Source organism: Anser cygnoides, chromosome 1, assembly GCF_040182565.1.
Source record: "Anser cygnoides isolate HZ-2024a breed goose chromosome 1, Taihu_goose_T2T_genome, whole genome shotgun sequence".
Taxonomy (NCBI): domain Eukaryota; kingdom Metazoa; phylum Chordata; class Aves; order Anseriformes; family Anatidae; genus Anser; species Anser cygnoides.
The window spans coordinates 16,399,575-16,419,111 of NC_089873.1; the positions used below are offsets into that span (position 1 = coordinate 16,399,575).

Genomic DNA, 19,537 nt, shown 5'->3' on the forward strand with positions numbered 1-19,537 from the left:
CAATTTCTCACAGACTTCACTTTTAAATGTGTTATGTTTATAAGGTACCTGTGTGTACCAGTACCATCTCTATACCATAACATCAATTTACTTTCACATTTTTCCACTTATTTATGATAAATTTTGCCTCTGCTCAAGACTGAGTTCAGGCAGAATTGCTTTAATGCAATTCTTTTTCTGATAATGGGCAAATGAGTTTAGCATGCACACAGAAATAGCTGAACGGTGGAAAAAAAATCTCATAATCAATCTGGAGAGATGGTAATTATAAATCATGTTGCCTTATATTTACTTTTCATCTAAATTAATGTAAGAGAAGTTTGTTTGCATGAACATTTGTGGAAAAATGTATGCTGAACCTGTAACCAGGTTCTGATGTACAGAATCACAGAGAGGTTGTTGTTGCAAGGGGCCTCTGGAGGCCATCTGGTCTCCAGGACCAGCTCAAGCAGGGTCACCTGGAGCAGGTTGCCCAGGACCATGTCCAAGCAGCTTTGGAAGACCTCCAAAGAGGGAAACTCAAAGGAATTAATTTAGGCAGAAGTGAAAATCAGAGATTTCTATCTTCTTTTGTCATTTATTCCAACAAAGATTGCTATTTTTCTCCAGCGAGTCCCCATAAATATCCTTGCACCGAAATTACTTGTTCTTACAGTAGATACAGTGAATGGCAGTAGTGGTGAGGAAACTGGAGGCCAGTAAATTAAATAGTAGTCCTTGATGGGTCCATAAGTTGTTGCTGTCATCATCATTGTAAATAGCTAACCCATCTGTAGGTGAGCACATGTGCAGTCAGGACTAACTGCTCTTTCCAACTGCTATGCTGTTTGGGCTCCCTATATCCTCAACACCTCTCTAAAAATCATCTAATCCTGTAGAGGTCTAACATTAAATACCACCTGCGTATTTACTGATTTGCCTAAACAAGTTTGTGAGACATGAATACATGAGCAAAATACCTTGAGTTTGGGGGGTAGCTTTTCCTGTGCACACTCTTGCCCTTCAGTAAATACACAGTAGTCACCCCTTTTTCATCACAGCCAGGATGTCTCCAGTTGTTTTGCAGATTAGGAAGCTACAGGCAAGCAGTCACAATATAGTGGGTAAAGAATGTTATCTTCTTACTCGTGAATTTAACTTCAACGACACTTTTAAAGCACTTTCAGTTTCTCAGATGGAGCATGCTAGAGCAGGGCAAGGAGCTGTTGCAGTATAAATCTAAGTTCAATAGTTAGGCAGATAAGAGGAATATATCAATAATTATCCATTTGTGCAATAATGGGAATCCTAATAGGAGTCCTTTCTTTCCCCTAAACTGTAAATAGAGACTGTATTGCACTCTAGGACTTTAGATAAGCTTGCGAGAAAAAAACAAAGGTAAATCCAGTTTGCCTTCCATTTTTGAAAAGCTAGTGGGAACTATAGGTTGTATTGGTAGCGAAGATTTCTCTCTTTGCTTTATTACAATTGCTGATGTTTCTGTCACATTATGACTGTTAGCTTTGGTTAGTGATGTCCGTCATTCCTGTAAGTTGAGTCAGGGGCTGGAACGGTACGAAGGGTTTCATTCCCAAGTGAGAGCAAAGCCATGCTACCTGCAATCAAGGCAAGTGTAATCCAGTCTGATAAGGGAAGAGCAATTTTCTATTTAGATTCCCTTTGGGTAGTGACAGTAATGAGCGAGTTGCCCAAGTGCAGCAGATTGTTGCCTCCCTCTTGATGATTTCAGGAAATGTGCTCTGATTGCAGACACTTCATGTCATGTAAAAGCATGTGAATGGATTGTGAGTGGATTTGTGGGAGATGGGTGCAGTCCCTCAGCTTGGTATGGAGCATTTCAGACCACTGTGGTCACAAGAAAAATGCAGATCATAGAGTCATCGAATGGCTTGGGTTGGAAGGGAACCTTAAAGATCATCTAGTCCAACCTCCTGCCGTGGACAGGGATACCTCCCACTAGACCAGGTTTCCCAAAGCCCTGCCCAACCCATCTGGAGGGTCAGCAGTACTAGCAATTACTGGTGGTCTGCCTGAGGCCGGGACTCCAAACTTAGCTGTGCCACCACCACCAGGGTGGCTGGTGCCTCGCCATCAGGAAGTCCAGTCCCCACACTAATGCTGAGAGCCCTCCATGCCCCTGTGGTCACCTTGACAGCAGCATGGCCCCATTATTGGAGTCTCTCAATGCAGTCTCAGCACTCCTCTCTCCTGGTGTCTTTTAGAGGCTGCCTCCATGTAAGGGAGATTTTGCCTCAGTGTGGCAGTACTTGGTTATCATTATTGAGCTGAGTAACATGCATACTTCAGCTGTGACTTATTCTGAGTCAGAACAAATGTATTGTTTAGAAACAAAGAAGGAATTTCTGAAAGTAAAAGTGACTAGAATGTAAAATTATAAACATTATTCCTGAAGAGGAAATTTAATGAAAGACCTTGTATACCTTCCATTAAATCAAACTAAAAATGGAAACAGTTAGGAATGGTGAGTGACAAATTTCTTAATAATAATAATAAAAAAAGTCAATAGCAACATGCTTATGATTCAAAATATGGCATGAGTGCTTTAACATTTTCAAGTCCATCTCTGTGAGCTGTAGAAGCTAAAATTTCCAGAGATAGATGAGACTTCTGGATGCGCATCAAAATCTATTTTTGAAGCTATAGGTGCAATTGCGCTGGTTTGGTTTAGTGCTGGGTGTCCCAGGTTTCAGAGCAGTCAGTCAGAAGTATGGATGATCTGCACCTCTTCTACAAGAGATGCTAAAAGATGAGCTAGGGAAGATTTAGCAGCAATACAGTTCCTTCCCCCGTAGATTTGCCTGTGGGTTGCAAAACCAGGGCTGCGAGGGTTTTGTTCCCTTTAGGACATTGCTAAACCTGAATAATAGATTAGATTTATGCACTGGAATAACCTTTCAGCTGAAGGAAACAAGAAGTTTGGATCAGGAGTAGCTAATTAAGTTGACTTCTTCCAGCCTTCAAGTCCCTTGAGAACCATCTTTTCCACAATTATAAGATAATTACTGAAGATGGACAGTTTTCTCTTTTCCAAAGCTGAACTATTCAACAAGTTAAAAACATAATGGACACTTACACTCTTTAATTATGAAGCCGATGTTGGAGCTACGTAGTTAAAGCTGAACTGAATTTTGCCTTTAAGGTGGGAATTAAGCAAAGGCTTAAAAAAAGCAGAGGCTTTTATTTGGAAGAATACACTTTCTTCACCATAGCTGCCATAGGGCTTACAAGTAAATCAGCAATTAATTTAGGTATTAAAATGAGCTTTAAAACATGGCCTTAAAGGAATTACCATTTGTGATTGTATATTTTTTGTCCTAATTTATAGCAGTTACACTTCTATCAGCTATTAATTAAAATTCATTTGAATTATTGCACGAGATATAATGGAAGAATTATTTCAGTGGCATTACTCTCCATTGTGTGTCATAACTGAGAGTTTCTTTGCCTTAAGCAGAACCTGAGGGGATAACATTTTCTAAGAGAAAAGGGAAGAATTCCCTTCTTCTAAAATGGCTGCAATCTTTCTTTGTTCTAAACAGCGCAAGGCAGAGAGCTGCTCCCAGTTAGGGGCATACTGCCAAGCACACTAACCTCCTTCAGTCCCAGTTGGCTGCTGAGCAGAGTAGAACAGAACCTCTTCACTGACATCTCAAAGTATTCCTGCCTTCAGGGCTTACCGGCATGGTGGGCCACCATCTTCCCCAGGAGCAGTTTAGGCTCCCTTTCAGTGAGCTCAGTGGCCACTGGTGGCTGACCCGGGGCAGGAAAGCTGGTGGTGTCCATGCCACTGGCAGCGACGGGAGGTGGTGAGTACCCCTGAGTGGTGACGGGGAGCGGGGTGAGCTGCAGGATGCACCTGCAGGGAACAGAGGAGTTTGGCCACTCCGGCTTCATGACTTGGGTTACTCTGCACCAGGCTGACATAAAAACTCCTCGTCCAACATCAGGTCTGAAGAGAGGGCTAACAAGGTTGGATGTGTCCCAACTTCAAGCCCCTTGAGATGTTTTAGTTATACCAGAGGTGAGCTGCTGAAGCTAATGAAGCTGAAATGAAGATTGTCTTGGAGGGAATCCAGAGCTGCCCAAGTTTAGTGGCTTCAGAAGGGAGGAAAACAAAATTTGATGCCTCTTCAAAATCAGTTGAATATAGAAAGTCTCATAAAAAATAAACACGAAGGTATTTATTAATTTCACTTAATTTTGCCTTAAACAAAAAATATTCACATCTCTTTAACGACTTTTCCTAAATTATTATGTGCTCTCAACTCTTACTAACTTTTAGTGTTGTTTTCTTCCAATGTTACTGAAATCTGCATTAAGAACATCAAAGTGTTCTCAAATAGAAATAGAAAAATTAACTGTTACTTCTGAGATCTTGATAAAGGAAGTGTAATCACTGCTTTCAGGATCCTTTCATATCTAAGGACGAAGAACCAGGTACTTACAGGCCATACGACCTTGGAGAGGAAATGGGAGTCTGGGTGAACAACTCTGATGGTGTAACTCCTGCTGTTGGACAGGTTGGTTTACTAAATTCTCTTATGCTTTTGATTAAATGGAGCTCCGAAGTGTTAAAGAAGCTGTGTAGCAGAAATAAGACAATAACCAGACATTTGTACCTGTGAACTCTAGGCCTGGCCTCCCGGAGATGCAGTGTTTCCTGACTACACCAACCCCAAGACAGTCGAGTGGTGGACCCAGTTGTGTCTGGAGTTTAAGAATGTCCTTGACTATGATGGGATCTGGATTGTAAGTCTGATTACATATGCCTTCCCTTCTTTTCAAAACAGAAAATAAGGCTTTTGACCTGTCTTACTCTCTTTATTAAAGGATATGAATGAACCTTCCAATTTCTTACAAGGCCAGTTTCCTGGATGTGCTGATAATGATATCAATAACCCTCCTTACATTCCTAGTAAGTAAAGTTTTCTTGACAATCTTTTTTTGAAAAAAGCTAATTCTTAGATACATTTTCCATCTTCTCATTTTCCAAGTGTACGGTTACAGATTCATTCAGGACACAAATGTCTCAGCTTCAGTGGAGTACCAAGCATAAGAAACCTTCTGTCTCTGGGGCAGCCTTGTAACAAGGCAAGAAAAGTGGCCTTCCTTGCTGTTCTCTGAGCAATGGGCCTGCACCATAGAACAGGCAAGGTACCTGTAGACTATAACTCAGATGGAGATTTATGGAAGGAGTAACTCTTCTGCTTTACCACCGTCACTGCTAGTCTCAGCGCTGGGCAGTCCCTGCCTTTTCTACAACTGATAACAAGGAAGATTGCCTCTTCCTGATTCCTTAATTCAAAATATTTTCTTTCTCATAGGAAATAAATTTCCAGTCCCCTATTAGAAATTAGTTATAGGCTAAAAATAAGCTGTAAAGGCCCAAGCCTATGGGAGGCTGTTAGGAATGGGAACACCTCTTCCAGTAGCTGCGTTAATGGCATGCTCATTCTCCCCCAGGAAGCCCTGAGTACTTACAATTAGTGCCAGTGCTCCTGGCAATTCATCCAGCCAACATTTCCCCAGGAAAGCCCTGCTGCCCAAGTAAGGCTAATATACAGCAGGAAGTTGAGACATAAATGAGTTATTGACAGTGAAATATTGGAAATGTCCCCTTTTTCCCTTCAGGCTGTTGTACTGTCATGTCAATTATTCATTTTATTTATTGAACCTAATTTCTCTTCAGTTTGAACACGAGAAACTCAAACATAACAGAAGCATGACAAAATTATAAAAAGATTGTTAATTATTGAAACCAGAAGCAGAGCTTTAAATTAAGATTTAGATGTTCACTCTCATTATGGGAAAACTGTTGTAACTACAGTACACTAGCACTGTGGGTCTCGATCAAGTTGTCATTGACTGAGGTCCAGACACTCATGAGACTTTTTGGGACAAGAGGGAATAGCCTCAAGTTGCACCAGGGGAAGTTCAGGTTGGCAATTAGGATAAATTTCTTCTCAGAAGGAGTAGCTAGACATTGGAACATTGGAACGGGTTGCCCAGGGAGGTGGTGGAGTCACCGTCCCTGGGGGTGTTCAAGGAGAGGTTGGACGTGGTGCTTAGGGACAGGGTTTAGTGGGTGACATTGGTGGTAGGGGGGTGGTTGGACCAGATGATCTTGGAGGTCTTTCCAACCTTAATGACTCTATGATTCCATGATTTCCACCCCTGTCTTGAGTTCCCTGTTTTTGCCAGCGTTCAGAACTGCAAAAAGAGGCGTAAGCCTTTGGGGAAGAGGACCAGAAAAGCAGAGTTCCCTTCACCCTCAAAAATAAAGGAGTGAGGGATGGACCCACACAGAGTCTCCTGAGCTGTGAAAGTGAGCTTTGTGACACCTAGGATTGAAGTTTGAGCTGTTTTAGAGGAACTAAGCAGACCTAGAGACCTAGATATCTAAGTGACATGTAAGGACAATGGGGGATGCAGAAGACAGGGTTGTGTTTTGAGCCCAGTTTCTCTTTGGCTTGCCCATTCTTGTGCAACGATTCTCCTTCTACGTGCAGCTTGTGGTGTTGGTCTCTCTTGCAGCCAGGATTCTAAGGCGTCTCTTCCAAGGTGCAGGAGAGTTGGTATCCAATGTTTTCACCCAGTGTTTAAGAACTTTCTATTATATTTCACATTATGCCAATACTGCACATACCCTTGCCTGTCTGAGCCCCTAGCTGGTGTAGGTGTGAGGTCGGACCTAAGCAGCTCAGTCCAACAAGTCAGGACCTCCCTGGGGTCAGCACAGTTTTGGGGGCTCACTCTTTGTCATGGGCAGCTGAGTCTGTGTGAGTTCCACTCTCAGTGCCTCAGGTGTTTGGTAATGTAGCCTTCAGCCACCTTATCTAAATCATAACCATGATTACCTGTACCTGCGGTTTGACCTTCTAAAAACATGTACCCTTCAAATCAATTTTCTATAAACCACTTTACAGTGGAGATTACTATGTACACTGTAAAATAATCAGTATTGCTGATGCAGAATGCAAAATATTCAGAATATGAAAGAAGCATGAAAGTATGATTCATGTGGCTGCATTTGCTTTCATATTGCACCTTAATTTTACAGGGCTAATAATTAAGTGTCACTGGGATATTAAGTGTAACTTTTCCCAGAACCTTAGTGTCTTCTTTAAAGCTGTACCAGTCAGGGTTGCTTGGAAATTGCCTATAAATGAAGCTATTTCTGAAGCAGATCAACAGCACTGGAGTCTTTGTGTCTAAAGATCCAAAGACAGGGATGCCAGCTTTGGTGGCCTGGCAGAGCAGACAGGTTAATGGGGTTTCAGGTACAGAGAAATGCACTTTGTAGTCATGAACTGCAAACATACAGCAAAGTGTGATTAGGCATCGAGGTTGCTTGCTCATGAAGAAGTATTTACCATAGTGCATGCACCCAATTAAGCATGCAAAAGAGAAATATTTGACAGTCTGTCTTTTTCTTTTTTGGTGGGGGGAGAGGATTTTATAACAGTCATCTCCACCTCTAAAAATAAATCCATTGTATAACCCAAATACCTGACCTGTCCAATTCCTGCTGAATTGCATATAGCAATTTCATGAAAGCTAGATCCAGAGAACAAGAAACACATTTTTCCCACACCAAATGGGTCTTGCCAGCATCCCCTTAATGGGGGATCCAAGACCAGGCAGTATCTGTGCAGGCAATTCTTACTGCTTCCCCTTGGCTCAGCTGAACAAGAGCGGTGCCAGCGAGGTCAGGGCTGCCCCCGACCATTACTGAAGGCAAAAATCTGTCACTGCCTCCGCTGTCTGTGACCTGCTCATGGAAGGAGTTATCACGTAACCCACCTAGGTGCGAATATGCCCATTATGATCAGTCCTTGCTCTCTTCTGTGCAGCGTATCGGGCCATAGCAGATGGCCTGCTAAGGACTGCTGCATCTGATGCATCTTCCTCCCCTGTGCACCTCTGATGCTCCCTGCTCACTGCTGGCGATGCTGCCTGGGGCTGTGCCACTGGCCCTGCTGCCTTTTAAGTCTCAGGTTCCTCAGGGGAAGAAAGGGATCAGGCTTGATTAAGTATGAATTTTGCCACTGTGGGGCAGGGTTATGCTGCCTACCTGTGTCTGCATCTCAGTGGTCCACGAACCCAGGTCTTGTGATTTCACACAAACATAAAAGTTGCCTGGGCATCCGAATTTCTGGTTTTTGTTTGTTTGTTTGTATTTTTTCTGCTTTTGTTTGTTTGCTTTTCTTGCAACATTTTCACTCTTAAGTAAAATTTGTCACTACGTAGAAGAATGTGTGTGTATATTCTTAATTAAGCATGCAGATGTTTTCTCTGTGGCTATTGCTGAATACACGATAGCTGTACAGATGTTCTGCATTACTGGACAGAAAACTTGAACCTCATTAGCAGGGTTTACTCAGTTCCCTCACCCTCCTGAGGACGTGTGCCTGTCTACAGGAAGGTATTCACAACTACATGCTAACCTCTAATCAGTGCAGATCCTGCAGTTCTTCAGCCTTTCCTCTTTCCAAATCCTTTGGTGTTTTCCCTCCTAAATGAGTAAAAACATGAAGAGATTTGAAATCTGATGCATATAATTTTACAACATTTTTTTGTCCTTCTCAGGCATTTCTGATCGTTCCCTGGCTGAAAAGACATTGTGCCCTGACTCCAAGACTTACCTGGGAGAGCACTACAACACACACTCTCTCTTTGGCTGGTCACAGACTGCACCAACTTTCCAGTGAGTTTTCTAAGTATTTCTACATGCAGATTTCAGGTGACTGGAATGCATTTTAAAAGCAGCTGAGGTACTTGGGAAACCTGCAACGGTATCTCATAAGAAACAGCCACGTTTCACTTTGCTGTTTGTCATTGAGTAAGAACAATTTCAAGAAAAGAGACTCTTGGCAGAGGAAGCAGAACCTTTTCCAATTTTCTTTTTCTCAGCTAAAATCAGGGTCTGCTTGTAGGGCTTAACTCTTCAACTGGTGCTTTTGTACAGCCAGAGCAAGTTGTTCCCATCCTGCGTTAGAGCTGCTCTCATACCGAAGCAGCCTTGTGTGGCACCAGGGGAATTTCTCCATCCCCTCACTACTGGAGGAGCTTGCATGACTGCCAGGGAAGGATCTGTACCCAGCTCCCTGGCTGCTGCCAGAGCTGCCTCTGGTTGCTGGCAGGCAGCGTTTTGGCCTGGGGCTCTGTGGGTGCAGGAGGGCTGAGCTGCATTGCAGTAGGTTTGCTGTCGGCTACTGGAAAGCTGTCCCTTAGCAGCTGGGAAGCACTCAAAATGAGCTTACACAGGCAGGCGCTGCTGCTGTCAGGCTAGAGTGACAGTGGAAAGCTAGCTGTTTGATTAAATCAAATGGGCAAATCACGCGTTTTCCAGCAGAGAGCGAAGACATGGATATGTTTAATGCCACAATGTAAGTGCCAAAGCAGGGGTCCTTGTGTTGGCTTATTTTAGCATTAAGCATGCATTTTCACCAGTTGTACATCCAGGGGAGTTGGCTAAGTGAGCCTATTTAAGGTGTCGATGCACTTGCAGCTCTGTGCCAAGCCTGGGGGAAGGGAGGCACTGGGAAAAAGCCAGAAGCAGTCTGCTAGCTCTTGTGTGCTGGGCTGAAGAGCAGCCCAGCTTTTCAGAGCTGGGCAGAAAGCCCTTGAGCCCTCACCCTTGCTGACTGCCCAGCCCAGCCAGGATGCATGGGACACAGAAAGATTTTGGGGCTTCTGCAGCCTTACTTCCACTAAGATCCCCTCACCACAGGAGCCTCCACCAAGGTTACATTTCATCCTCCCCCCAAGGTGGTGAACCTTCCCTGTACCTGTGCTGCTTATTTTGCTCAGCCAAACTTGCAGAGTCCTTCAAGGCTGGAGAACACCACCAAAAACACTAGCAGAGGCAGGATTTGCTGCAGAGCTGGGGAATTTGATGAAGAATTTTTCATACATATTCATTTGGTTTTCTTAAACGCATTTCTTTTCAAGGCTGCTTGTATACCATTTCTGCATCTGCTCTTCACAAATAATATAATAAATTAAATTACTGATGGGAATATTTAGCAAACCAGCATCAATTGTAGGGTATTGGCTGAAAACAAATGACAAGTTCATAATCGCATACAAAACAATTCCAAGAATTATGCTAATGAAGCTAGAGAATAGGAAATGTGTCATCTGACCCATGTATGCAGTCAAATGGCTTGAATTTGGGTATGGTGAACTAGCAACAATCAGCTTGTGCATAGCTTGAGGCCAAGAACTATTCACACATAATATTCTGTAAATAATTTCAGTCAACAAATACATTTGAGAACATTAGGACCAGTTCAGCAATGATTCATAATAGACTGAAATTTATTCAATAAATTATTTGTTGCAAATTGTTTGTGCAGCTCTGGATCACAGTTGAGTTGATCCAATATTGCCCTCATTAGCACCTCCATTTGCAAACAGAGCCAAACTTGTGCTGCACAGCCAGAGGAAAGAACTCGTATGCAGGACACCCACGAAAAGGTTCAGGAAAAAGAGATTTCTGTCCCTGCAGTGCTCAAAAATGTCATTTAAACACACAACAGGGAGTCTTGTGCAGTTATTGGGCTCAATGGTGCCCCCACGTTACAGCACCAAGGAGGTCCTGTGTGAATTGCACCTCTTGCTGCATACAACCCATATGTTTAGGCATGTATGAAAGACCTTGAGTTGTTGTTGGTGGTGGTTGGTTGTTTTGTTGGGTTGGTGGTTTGTTTGGTTGTTATTTTGGCTGAAAGCAAGTGCTGAAGCATTTTAAAGGCTCTGTGCCATTACAGAACCAATGCCGAATGTTGGCCATTACAAGTATGAGTGAAAGAGCTCTTGCACAGATCTCATTAAGGGAGAAGGAGGTAGATGGTGGACAGCACGGTTTATATTTCAGGCTAAGATTTCCTAGAGAATCTATGGAGTTTTATTGCCCAAATCCTATTAAAGTAAAATTGAACCTGTGCTCGTGCAATCTATAATGCTGCAATATGTAACCCCTCGCAGAGATTATTCTATGCTGAGGAACTTTGTAATAGATTTGTTAATAAGGCATATTGCATCTCCTTGATTTTCTGGTGGTGCAGCAAAATTATTTCCAAAAGGAAAGGAAAAATTCATTACACCACTAATTCTGTAATGAAACCTCATAAATCAAACAATGACAGGAAATCAGAGGAAATACTATGGGAAAGGGGTGACATTTTGAAAGATTACGTTTGCTTTCTGTATTGATTTTTTTTTTAAGATTTTAAAATGTTGATGTTCTTTCTTTTTCTTTCTTTCTTTCTTTCTTTCTTTCTTTCTTTCTCTCTCTTTCTCTCTCTCTCTCTCTCTCTCTCTCTTTCTCTCTTTCTCTCTTCTTTTCCCTAACTTTAAGTCCAGGATATTAGGACTTTATTTGCCAATAAAAATGTCTAGACAAATCTAACATTATATATATATATTATGCTTGTTTTTAAGAAATGATAGGACACTAAATTAAATGAACTAATATAGAAAGGATTCTCTATTTTGAATGTTTACTTTGAGACAATGTTAATAATAAAATAAAAGCAAATTAGATTGTTGGAAAACTAGAAATACCTGAAACAAACTGTTTTGGGGATCACATAGTTTTTAGTTGTTTACTTTGGCTACTGAGTAAAACTTTCCATTATTTATAGTTCTGGAGCCATGCTTTCACATGGCCCAGGCCACAGTAATAATTGTTTCAAGGATAACACTGTCCAAGATAAAGCTGTGCTGGAAAGCTCAGTCTGATCATATGACTCTTTTGTTTACCACTCCTATTTTTAATGATCTTGTTGCAATTTTTTGCAGTGCTGCCCAGCAGGCAACTGGCAAGCGGGCGTTTGTCCTGAGTCGGTCTACCTTCGTCGGCAGCGGGAAGCACGGGGGTCACTGGCTGGGTGACAACTTCTCCCAGTGGAAGGACATGCACTACTCTATCATTGGCATGCTGGAATTCAACCTCTTTGGCATGCCCTATGTGAGTCTGAAGTCCTTCGGGCAATTGCTGGCTTGTACCTGATATCACTTTAAGTGAGATGTTTTCTGCAATAAGCTGCTTGAGACGGCTAGCAGTAATGGCCTGTACGGAGTAGGGAACTGCAGATTAAAAAAAAATAAATGTCATCAATCTTGGCTGGCTAAAGAGAAACAAAAATAGCACTGCCAACTTCAGATTAAATCACTGCGTGCCACCCCAAACAGATCTCTTTATATTACGTGTTTTATGATTTGAGGTCCCTCTGTAAGTTTCAGATTTTGCAAGCTGGGATGCAGGATTTGTGTAATTATTGAAATATGTAAAGATCTTCCACACTGATTTTAATGCTCCAGGAGCCAATAAAATCTCCACCCCAGCAAAATTAGTATCACTATTTTCTGGAACATTCTTATGAAGTCATCAGAAACTGGTATCTCTTTCCAAAATTTATATTTATTAACAATCTTCTGTGGTTTCTCATTTTTGGGCCCCAGCAACAATTGCAAACACTTATGCTATGATATTTTCTCTCCAGATTGGTGCTGACATCTGTGGGTTTAACTACAACACTACCTACGAACTCTGCTTGCGCTGGATGCAGCTTGGCTCTTTCTACCCATTTTCCAGAAACCACAACGCAGAGGGAAACATGGTAAGTAAATGAAGTTATGCAGAGCTGTACTCTGTGATTACTGTACTGACGATGTTGCTTTGTATTACTTCCTCATAAATTAACCTGCCATTCTCAGGAAAGCTTGAGCAGGTGATAGGGAATGATGTACTGAGAGCAGGAATTACTCTGTGAAGTGTAAATTTTTCCCATCCATAAAGGAAAAATGGCTTAGAAACTGAAAAACATATAGTATCTAACATCTGAAAGTCCTGTAGAGGTAAGACTTATCCTCTCCATCTTTTACCTATTGAAGCCCAGCTTTTATATAAGAGCCAGTGAGTGCCAGTACATCTTGCTCACTTGTTAACTTCAATTTTCATTTCAGTACCCCTGCAACTTTAATAGTTATTACATAGAAGGGGAGAGAGGGCATTATACACCACACTTGCTATCTAAAAGTGAGTTTCAGACAAACGCCACAGCTAGAAACTCCAGACAAGCACGTGAGGACTCCAAGGACAGCCAGCAACAGTGACAGCACTGTCAGCCAAGGAGAAACAGAGCCAATGAGCCCATGAGCAAGATGAAAAAGCGCGGCCTCAGATCAGAGCCGTGCGTTGGCTTCAACTTATCATATAGTCCTTTCAGGACTTATCCTAGATAGAAGGATCCCGTTGTTTCTAACTACAATCAGTGTGAAGGTCTTGCAGCCTTTGTAAGCACACTGTGTTATCTGCAGCAATGATGAAAAGGTTCTGCTAGTTCAATAACTGCCTTTTTTGTTTCTCTTTGCTTTGTTTTGTTTCTTCTGTAAAGTGATCTGTGCAATTCTTGAGATCAGGTTGTTAGCTAACCTTCAATTTTCTTTACGGTTATGTCATCAAAATGTTGCGACATTTACATTCCTCAAAGAGACCTCTTCCTCTGCATGAAAGTATGATGTACATCCAGAAACAGGGCAAAAGCAGGAATAATAAGCGATTGTGCTGGCATTAGGAAAGTCAGGATTTACCCTATAGTCTATAATAATACCTGAGATATGCTGATATTTCTCCTGAGGAGAACAAATGGCTGTGGGGTTTTAGGTGCTGTTGTCGATAAATATTTTCTATTTACCTCTGTTCAATAAAATTAGAGATCCCTTATTTATATAGGTTCACTTGGCCTGTTGGGCATGCAAATGGGTCTAATCTAGGTGAATGGGTACTATTAATGTACACACAATTTAATAGGCAGGAAAAGTGACAGGAGCTGCAACTCAGCCATGACTGAATGACAGAAGTAGCAGAAGATACATTGGGTTTTATTGGACCACTTAAACCCATTTAAAACATCGTGTTCCCTGACAGAAATGAACAAGGCATTTTGGGTGACTCAGCATCACCTAGCAAGTCTTTTTTGTTTTTCTTTTTTTTCCTGAACTTAGGCAATATTTGTAGTGTCAGACTTAAACTGATAAAAATACAGTGCAATTTTTGAAATAACAGATGGATGCTTCAGACCTCAGAGCCAGCAGGAAAGATTATTCTGTTGTAAACATAATAGTGAAGAAACTTTACTTAAATATTGAGTTTAATTAATATTAAGTTTGGTGTTAAAATAAAATCTTAAGTAGCCACTTTGCATAATCCACTGGGGATTTCAAATGGTTTAATACATTTTTTTTTCACTGAAAAGCACAAGATAGTATAAAGAGCTTTGTTACTTCTGTTCCTTTTATGTTTCATTATCCTTGGAATTCATCACATATTCTTTGATTTTAATGAGAAAACTGAGTCTTACAGCAGAATTTTGTGCAGGTGGAAGGGAGCCAGGTGCCTTGCTGGTGGTCTTATTTTAGTGCTGGAGAAGTTGAGCTGGGAGGGATCAAAGGACAGACTTTGTGGGAGTGGGAGACACACTCCCACTTTACACTCTTGGCCAAAAATACGTATAAAATAACTATGCTTTTGCCTTTGTTTGGAGGTTGCTGGTCTTCCCTTTTTCCTCTGCTTTTCCTTCTCTGTCGCAGAGGGCTGACGTGGTTCTTAACGCATGTTCTAGTTCACAAATCAGTACTTTTTCTACATAAACATTCACATTCATGGGATTATGCTAGCAACAGCTTGCCTTAGGTTGCACGCAGGTTTCTCTGTTGAATGTATATCCATAGTTATAATGCTCAGTGCAAAGCTTTTACTCAACAGGAACAAGACCCAGCGTTTTTTGGAGAAGAGTTTGCCAAGATATCTCGAGCTACGCTCCGGATCAGATACTCCCTTCTGCCATACCTCTACACCTTGTTCTTCGAGTCTCATGTTCATGGCAACACAGTGGTACGATCGCTGATGCACGAGTAAGTTCAGAGACTCTCTTTTTATTATTATTTTACTCAAAGAAGTAGTTGAGCTTCTGTGTACAAACTAGTTGACATCTGCCTGAAAATAGCGATAGTAATATCAGTGCATGCTTGCTCTTAAAAAGAACAGTTCTACAATGAAGTCTAATCAAAATATATACAACAAAAATAACTTTATATATATGATATGGATATACATTAAAATGTAGCTTGTATTTGTTTCTAGTGAAAAAAGAGTTAAGTAAGGAGAATTCTCAACGTTTCTTGGTTTAGGCAAATATGCAATCCTTTCTTTTAAAAGTAGGAGTCACATACCTGTATTTTCTGTATTTGAATTAAATCTATGAAATGTGTATTCTGGCCCAGAATATCAAGAAGGCCTCATACAGAGAAGGCTCCATTTTCCAATCATCCATGGCATTTGCATTTTCCAATTTAGCACTTGCATCTGCATGCTATGTATGAAACCTACATCTGTGCCACAAATTGCATAGAGAAAATGGGGACAGAGATGTTCGAGTCTAGAAGCAGGTGCAAAGAGAAGATTAATAAACACATTGACTGAGAAAACCCTTGGAAAATGTGACCTCAGATTTTTTGAACAGCTATTTTTTTGCCTTTTTTTTTCTTCCCTGTTTGGAAAAAGTAGGAATCAAAGCGAAGTCTAGTTTCCCTTTCAGCACGTTTAATTAGCTTTTTACCTGCTTTTGGTAATTTTTTTATTTCAGAATACCTTATCCAAAGACGTGTTCAAAAGGAGAGAAAATAATGCACATGAAAGGCTATTGCCCAAAGCTCTGGCACAATTTAGTCTCATTGGTTCAGGTTACGTCCCGGACTGTTTAATGTTCTTTTCCCTTTAGGTTAAAAACATTTTGGTTAAAGGGTAAGGCATTTTTGCAAATTAAACTGAGATTACACTAAAGTGCAGAACATGCTAATACAAAATGGTTATGCACAAAATCTATTTTGCCTACTCAGTGTAATGGCTAACTGATTCATTTTAAAAGTGATATCCTTCCTCTTCCTACTCTGCTACTTTATTTAACAGGGTAACATTTAGGAGAAGTTTTATAGGTATTCATGTCTTACAAGGGGTTTTATGCTATTTTAAGGATTTATTTTAGCAGTATTTTCTGTTAATTGGATTTATGTGAATATTGGAAATGACCAAGTTACTTTGGGCATTAATGTTCGATAACCTTTGCTAATATCAAATGATTTTGGTGATGTTAAGGCTGTCTGTCTGTCCACTCACAATATATTTTATCTGAACTCTTTTGCGACACGTCTACATTAGGAAATTTCCAAGTTTGCTTTGATTTCATTTCTAGAGTAGTCTCAGATACACCAGCTGAGACTCCTGTTGGGTGAAACTAAGTCAAAAGGTGCACTCCTGCCATTAATAGGAAGTTAGCTAGGATTACTGGAAATAAAACCTCTAAAATGCAGGTAGGCAGTGCAGAGATCAGGAGAACAGCACAAGCTGGCTTCCTACCCAGGTCCCATCCTAGCGGGCATGTCACTTGCTAATGTTGCCATAGCTAGATGCTAAAATTGCTTTAAAATATTTAATATTATTACTTATTTCTGGTTACTATTGTTACTTGATGAGTATTTCTTACTATTTCTAATTAATGCTTCTTTATTTAGTGTGCCTGCCCAGGTAAAGAATGTCACCTAGATGCTAACAAAGGGAGAAATGTGGGGTTTAGAGAAAGAGAACTGAAACAGATTTTTTGAGGTCCAGGTGATGGAATTTTACATCAAATCTTTCTCTTCCTTGTAACAAACACAAAGCTAAAAAACTGCACTAGCTTTTCAGGTGTAGCTGTTACGAGTTCACAAACCTCACCACGAAAATAACTGTAGCTGGGCAGGGAGTCTCCAAGCAATACCTACTTCATGTGGTCATTTCAGATTTCTCATTTCGTTTCAAATGTTTAGGTGCTCATTTCAAACAACAAACAAGAACAGCATCCCAGGAGATGCCTATATGTCTTTTACGTGTCTCACGCAGAGGCTTTCACTCAGTGAAACAGACGCTGGTACCTTGGCTGTCCAAAAAGACCTGGGGGTGGTAATCCATTACTGTGCTCCTGCGGGGAAAAGCTTTGCTTAATAGCCTACCGGGGGAAAATAAGACAGCAGAGAGGCTACTGCCTAACCATAGGAAGCATGTAGATGGAGTGAGGCGTATTTCATAGATCACAACTATGCTGTGCTTAATGGCTTATGTTTTCAAAATGGGAAAATTCATTTGTTTGCTGAATGTGTGCTCATGGTTGCTGTAATTGAAAAAGAAATAGTGCTTAGTTAGATGGTGAGATGCTCGTTTCCAAGTGCAAGTAAGATGATCAGCTTCTCTGTTGTCATCATTTCTTAATCAGTTTTTTCTCCTGAAATCTCCCACAACACAGTGCGTTGAAATAATACTTTAATTTTATTACAGTGAAATTAAAAATAGAGAGAAGTTGTTGAGAGGACAAAAAACCTAACACATTATACTTCAGAAATCTGAAAACCAGGTAATTCATCTAAAAACCCACCACACTGAAAACATTTACAAAGCGTTATGTTGAAACTCAATAATGCCCAAGATTAGGACATACAAAAGAGCTACTATTTTTTGATAGAAAAATAAACGCAGAATAACTAGTGTCTTCACCTACTGAGGTTTCGATAGATGAGATGCTGAAGCATGCCTTCAAGGAGAATTTTTCCTGAGTTCCACGTGCTCTCCTAAACTTGCAATATTTTAGAAATACGAGCACTGAAAGTATGTCTTTTAACTGCCGATGTATTTTTGCTATTTTGGGTACCCTTACCAAGCAGGTAGGGTGTCAGAGCAGGCACTGACACTGAGCCACTCTGCTCCATAAAATAAAAACCTGCCTTTAGGAAGGGGCAGCACCAAGGTGTTGAACAGCCTCAGTTAAACAGAACACGGAAAATAAACTTTGGAACAGATTATTCTCTGAGGACATAGGAATTATACACTAATGTGCAACAACCAGTGTGAATTTGTCAAAAGCAAATTATGATTGCCTTTTTTGATGAGGCAACAGGGCTATTGAGCGGGAAAGGGAGGAAAGCAGGAGGTACAACGTAGCTTGATTTTAGGAGGGTAGAGCCACTGCTCTGTGTGACACTCTTATAAGCTAACTGGGAAATGATGATCTGCATGGATGTCCTAGGAGATAGGCTTACAAATGACTGGAAGCCTGTTCAGATTCTCAGAGATTTTATGTTGTATGAGCTGAGGTTCCTAAGAGGGGGGAGGATGTCTCCTTTTTGCCTGGAGCTTGTCAGTATTTTCATTAGCTGATGCAGGATGCAATAGAGAGCTCATCCCAGGCTGGCAGATGACCCTGGGTGAACGGGATTGCAAATGCATGTCTGGAGGATATGATCAGAATCAGAATGATCTTAATACATTGAATAAAATATACTGAAATCTGTGAGGTGCCATCCAGGCAAGGCAGCTACAAAGTGCAATACGTATGAAGGTTGCTTGGTGTTCGTCCTGCAAAGGATTTCTAATGCAAATCTGTGAAGGGTGTAGGAAGCCATATCACAGAATCAGAGAATCTGCCAGAGCACGGCAGTGTTACTGTAATTTCTGAATCTCTGTCCAGCTTTTGGCACTCCCTCAGCCAGGAGAAATATGTGGTGGTGGTGAAGGATGCATTAAGGAAGCAGATTTCTTGTGGCAGCGAGTAATGTCGAAATATTCTGCAAGTTCTATAAAAATGTGAATTAACATGCCTCACTTTCCACGCTAGATTTACCTCTGATCAGCAGACTCGTGGAATAGATACTGCCTTCCTTTGGGGACCTGCATTTATGGTTGCTCCTGTTCTTGAAGAGGCAAGTACTGCAATTAAAAAACGCCATCATACTGGAATAAAATAAGTGAACTCCGCTTGGGGCACCAGATGACATTCAGGGCATGTTTGCTCATATCCACCCGTTTCCTCCTTCCCCTGTCAAACCCTGCAGAAGGCATTTCAAAACAAGCCCGAGCAGCGCAGGGCTGCCCAGTGCTGGAGGTGGGAGAGTGAAGGCGAGGGCACGGCATTTCCCTGCCACTGCGAGCGCTGAACAGATGTCAGCAGGCTGGATGCTGCCCCTCGAGCGCTCCTACGCCTGCGCTGACAGATCCCTCCAAGGACACACACGGCAATAATCGCCAGCCTAGGAAGAAACGTGGAGGGACTGAAACAAACTGGTCTCCTTATTTACTGCTGACCCATTGCGTTTTGGCGCTGCAGCATCTTAAGGGTTGTGCAAGGCGTTTACCAGCACCACGTGCACACACCACCCTTACAAAAATGATGACAATGATAGCTGATAATATGGCAGGCTTTAAAAGCCATCATTTCCCTATGGCTGTGCTGGCCACAGGTTAGTTCAGGGTAGCAGATGCTGCCGTGGGCCCCAGAATAGAGCTGCAGGGTGGGTTTGCTCTTGCTGCTCAGCTGGAGCAAGGGTGGGTTTCTCTCCTCACCCCGCTGCTGACTGCTAGCAGGGTGCAGCCTCAAAGGAGCACCAGAGCGGTGTAGTTGTGCAGAGGCAAACATCTCCA

General features: G+C 41.6%; 1 protein-coding gene across 1 annotated transcript in view; it reads left to right on the forward strand.

Moving 5' to 3' along the window:
• The window catches only part of LOC106042005 (sucrase-isomaltase, intestinal-like), a 36,655-nt gene extending 17,274 nt beyond the window's left edge, over nucleotides 1-19,381 (forward strand). The window contains exons 7-14 of the mRNA XM_048068484.2: nucleotides 4,428-4,541; nucleotides 4,654-4,770; nucleotides 4,852-4,936; nucleotides 8,611-8,728; nucleotides 11,830-11,998; nucleotides 12,534-12,650; nucleotides 14,798-14,946; nucleotides 18,735-19,381. Coding sequence (XP_047924441.2) covers nucleotides 4,428-4,541; nucleotides 4,654-4,770; nucleotides 4,852-4,936; nucleotides 8,611-8,728; nucleotides 11,830-11,998; nucleotides 12,534-12,650; nucleotides 14,798-14,946; nucleotides 18,735-18,864 — 999 coding nt within the window. The 3' untranslated portion in view covers nucleotides 18,865-19,381. The remainder of the gene's footprint in view (nucleotides 1-4,427; nucleotides 4,542-4,653; nucleotides 4,771-4,851; nucleotides 4,937-8,610; nucleotides 8,729-11,829; nucleotides 11,999-12,533; nucleotides 12,651-14,797; nucleotides 14,947-18,734) is intronic.
• Nucleotides 19,382-19,537: the final 156 nt, after the last annotated feature.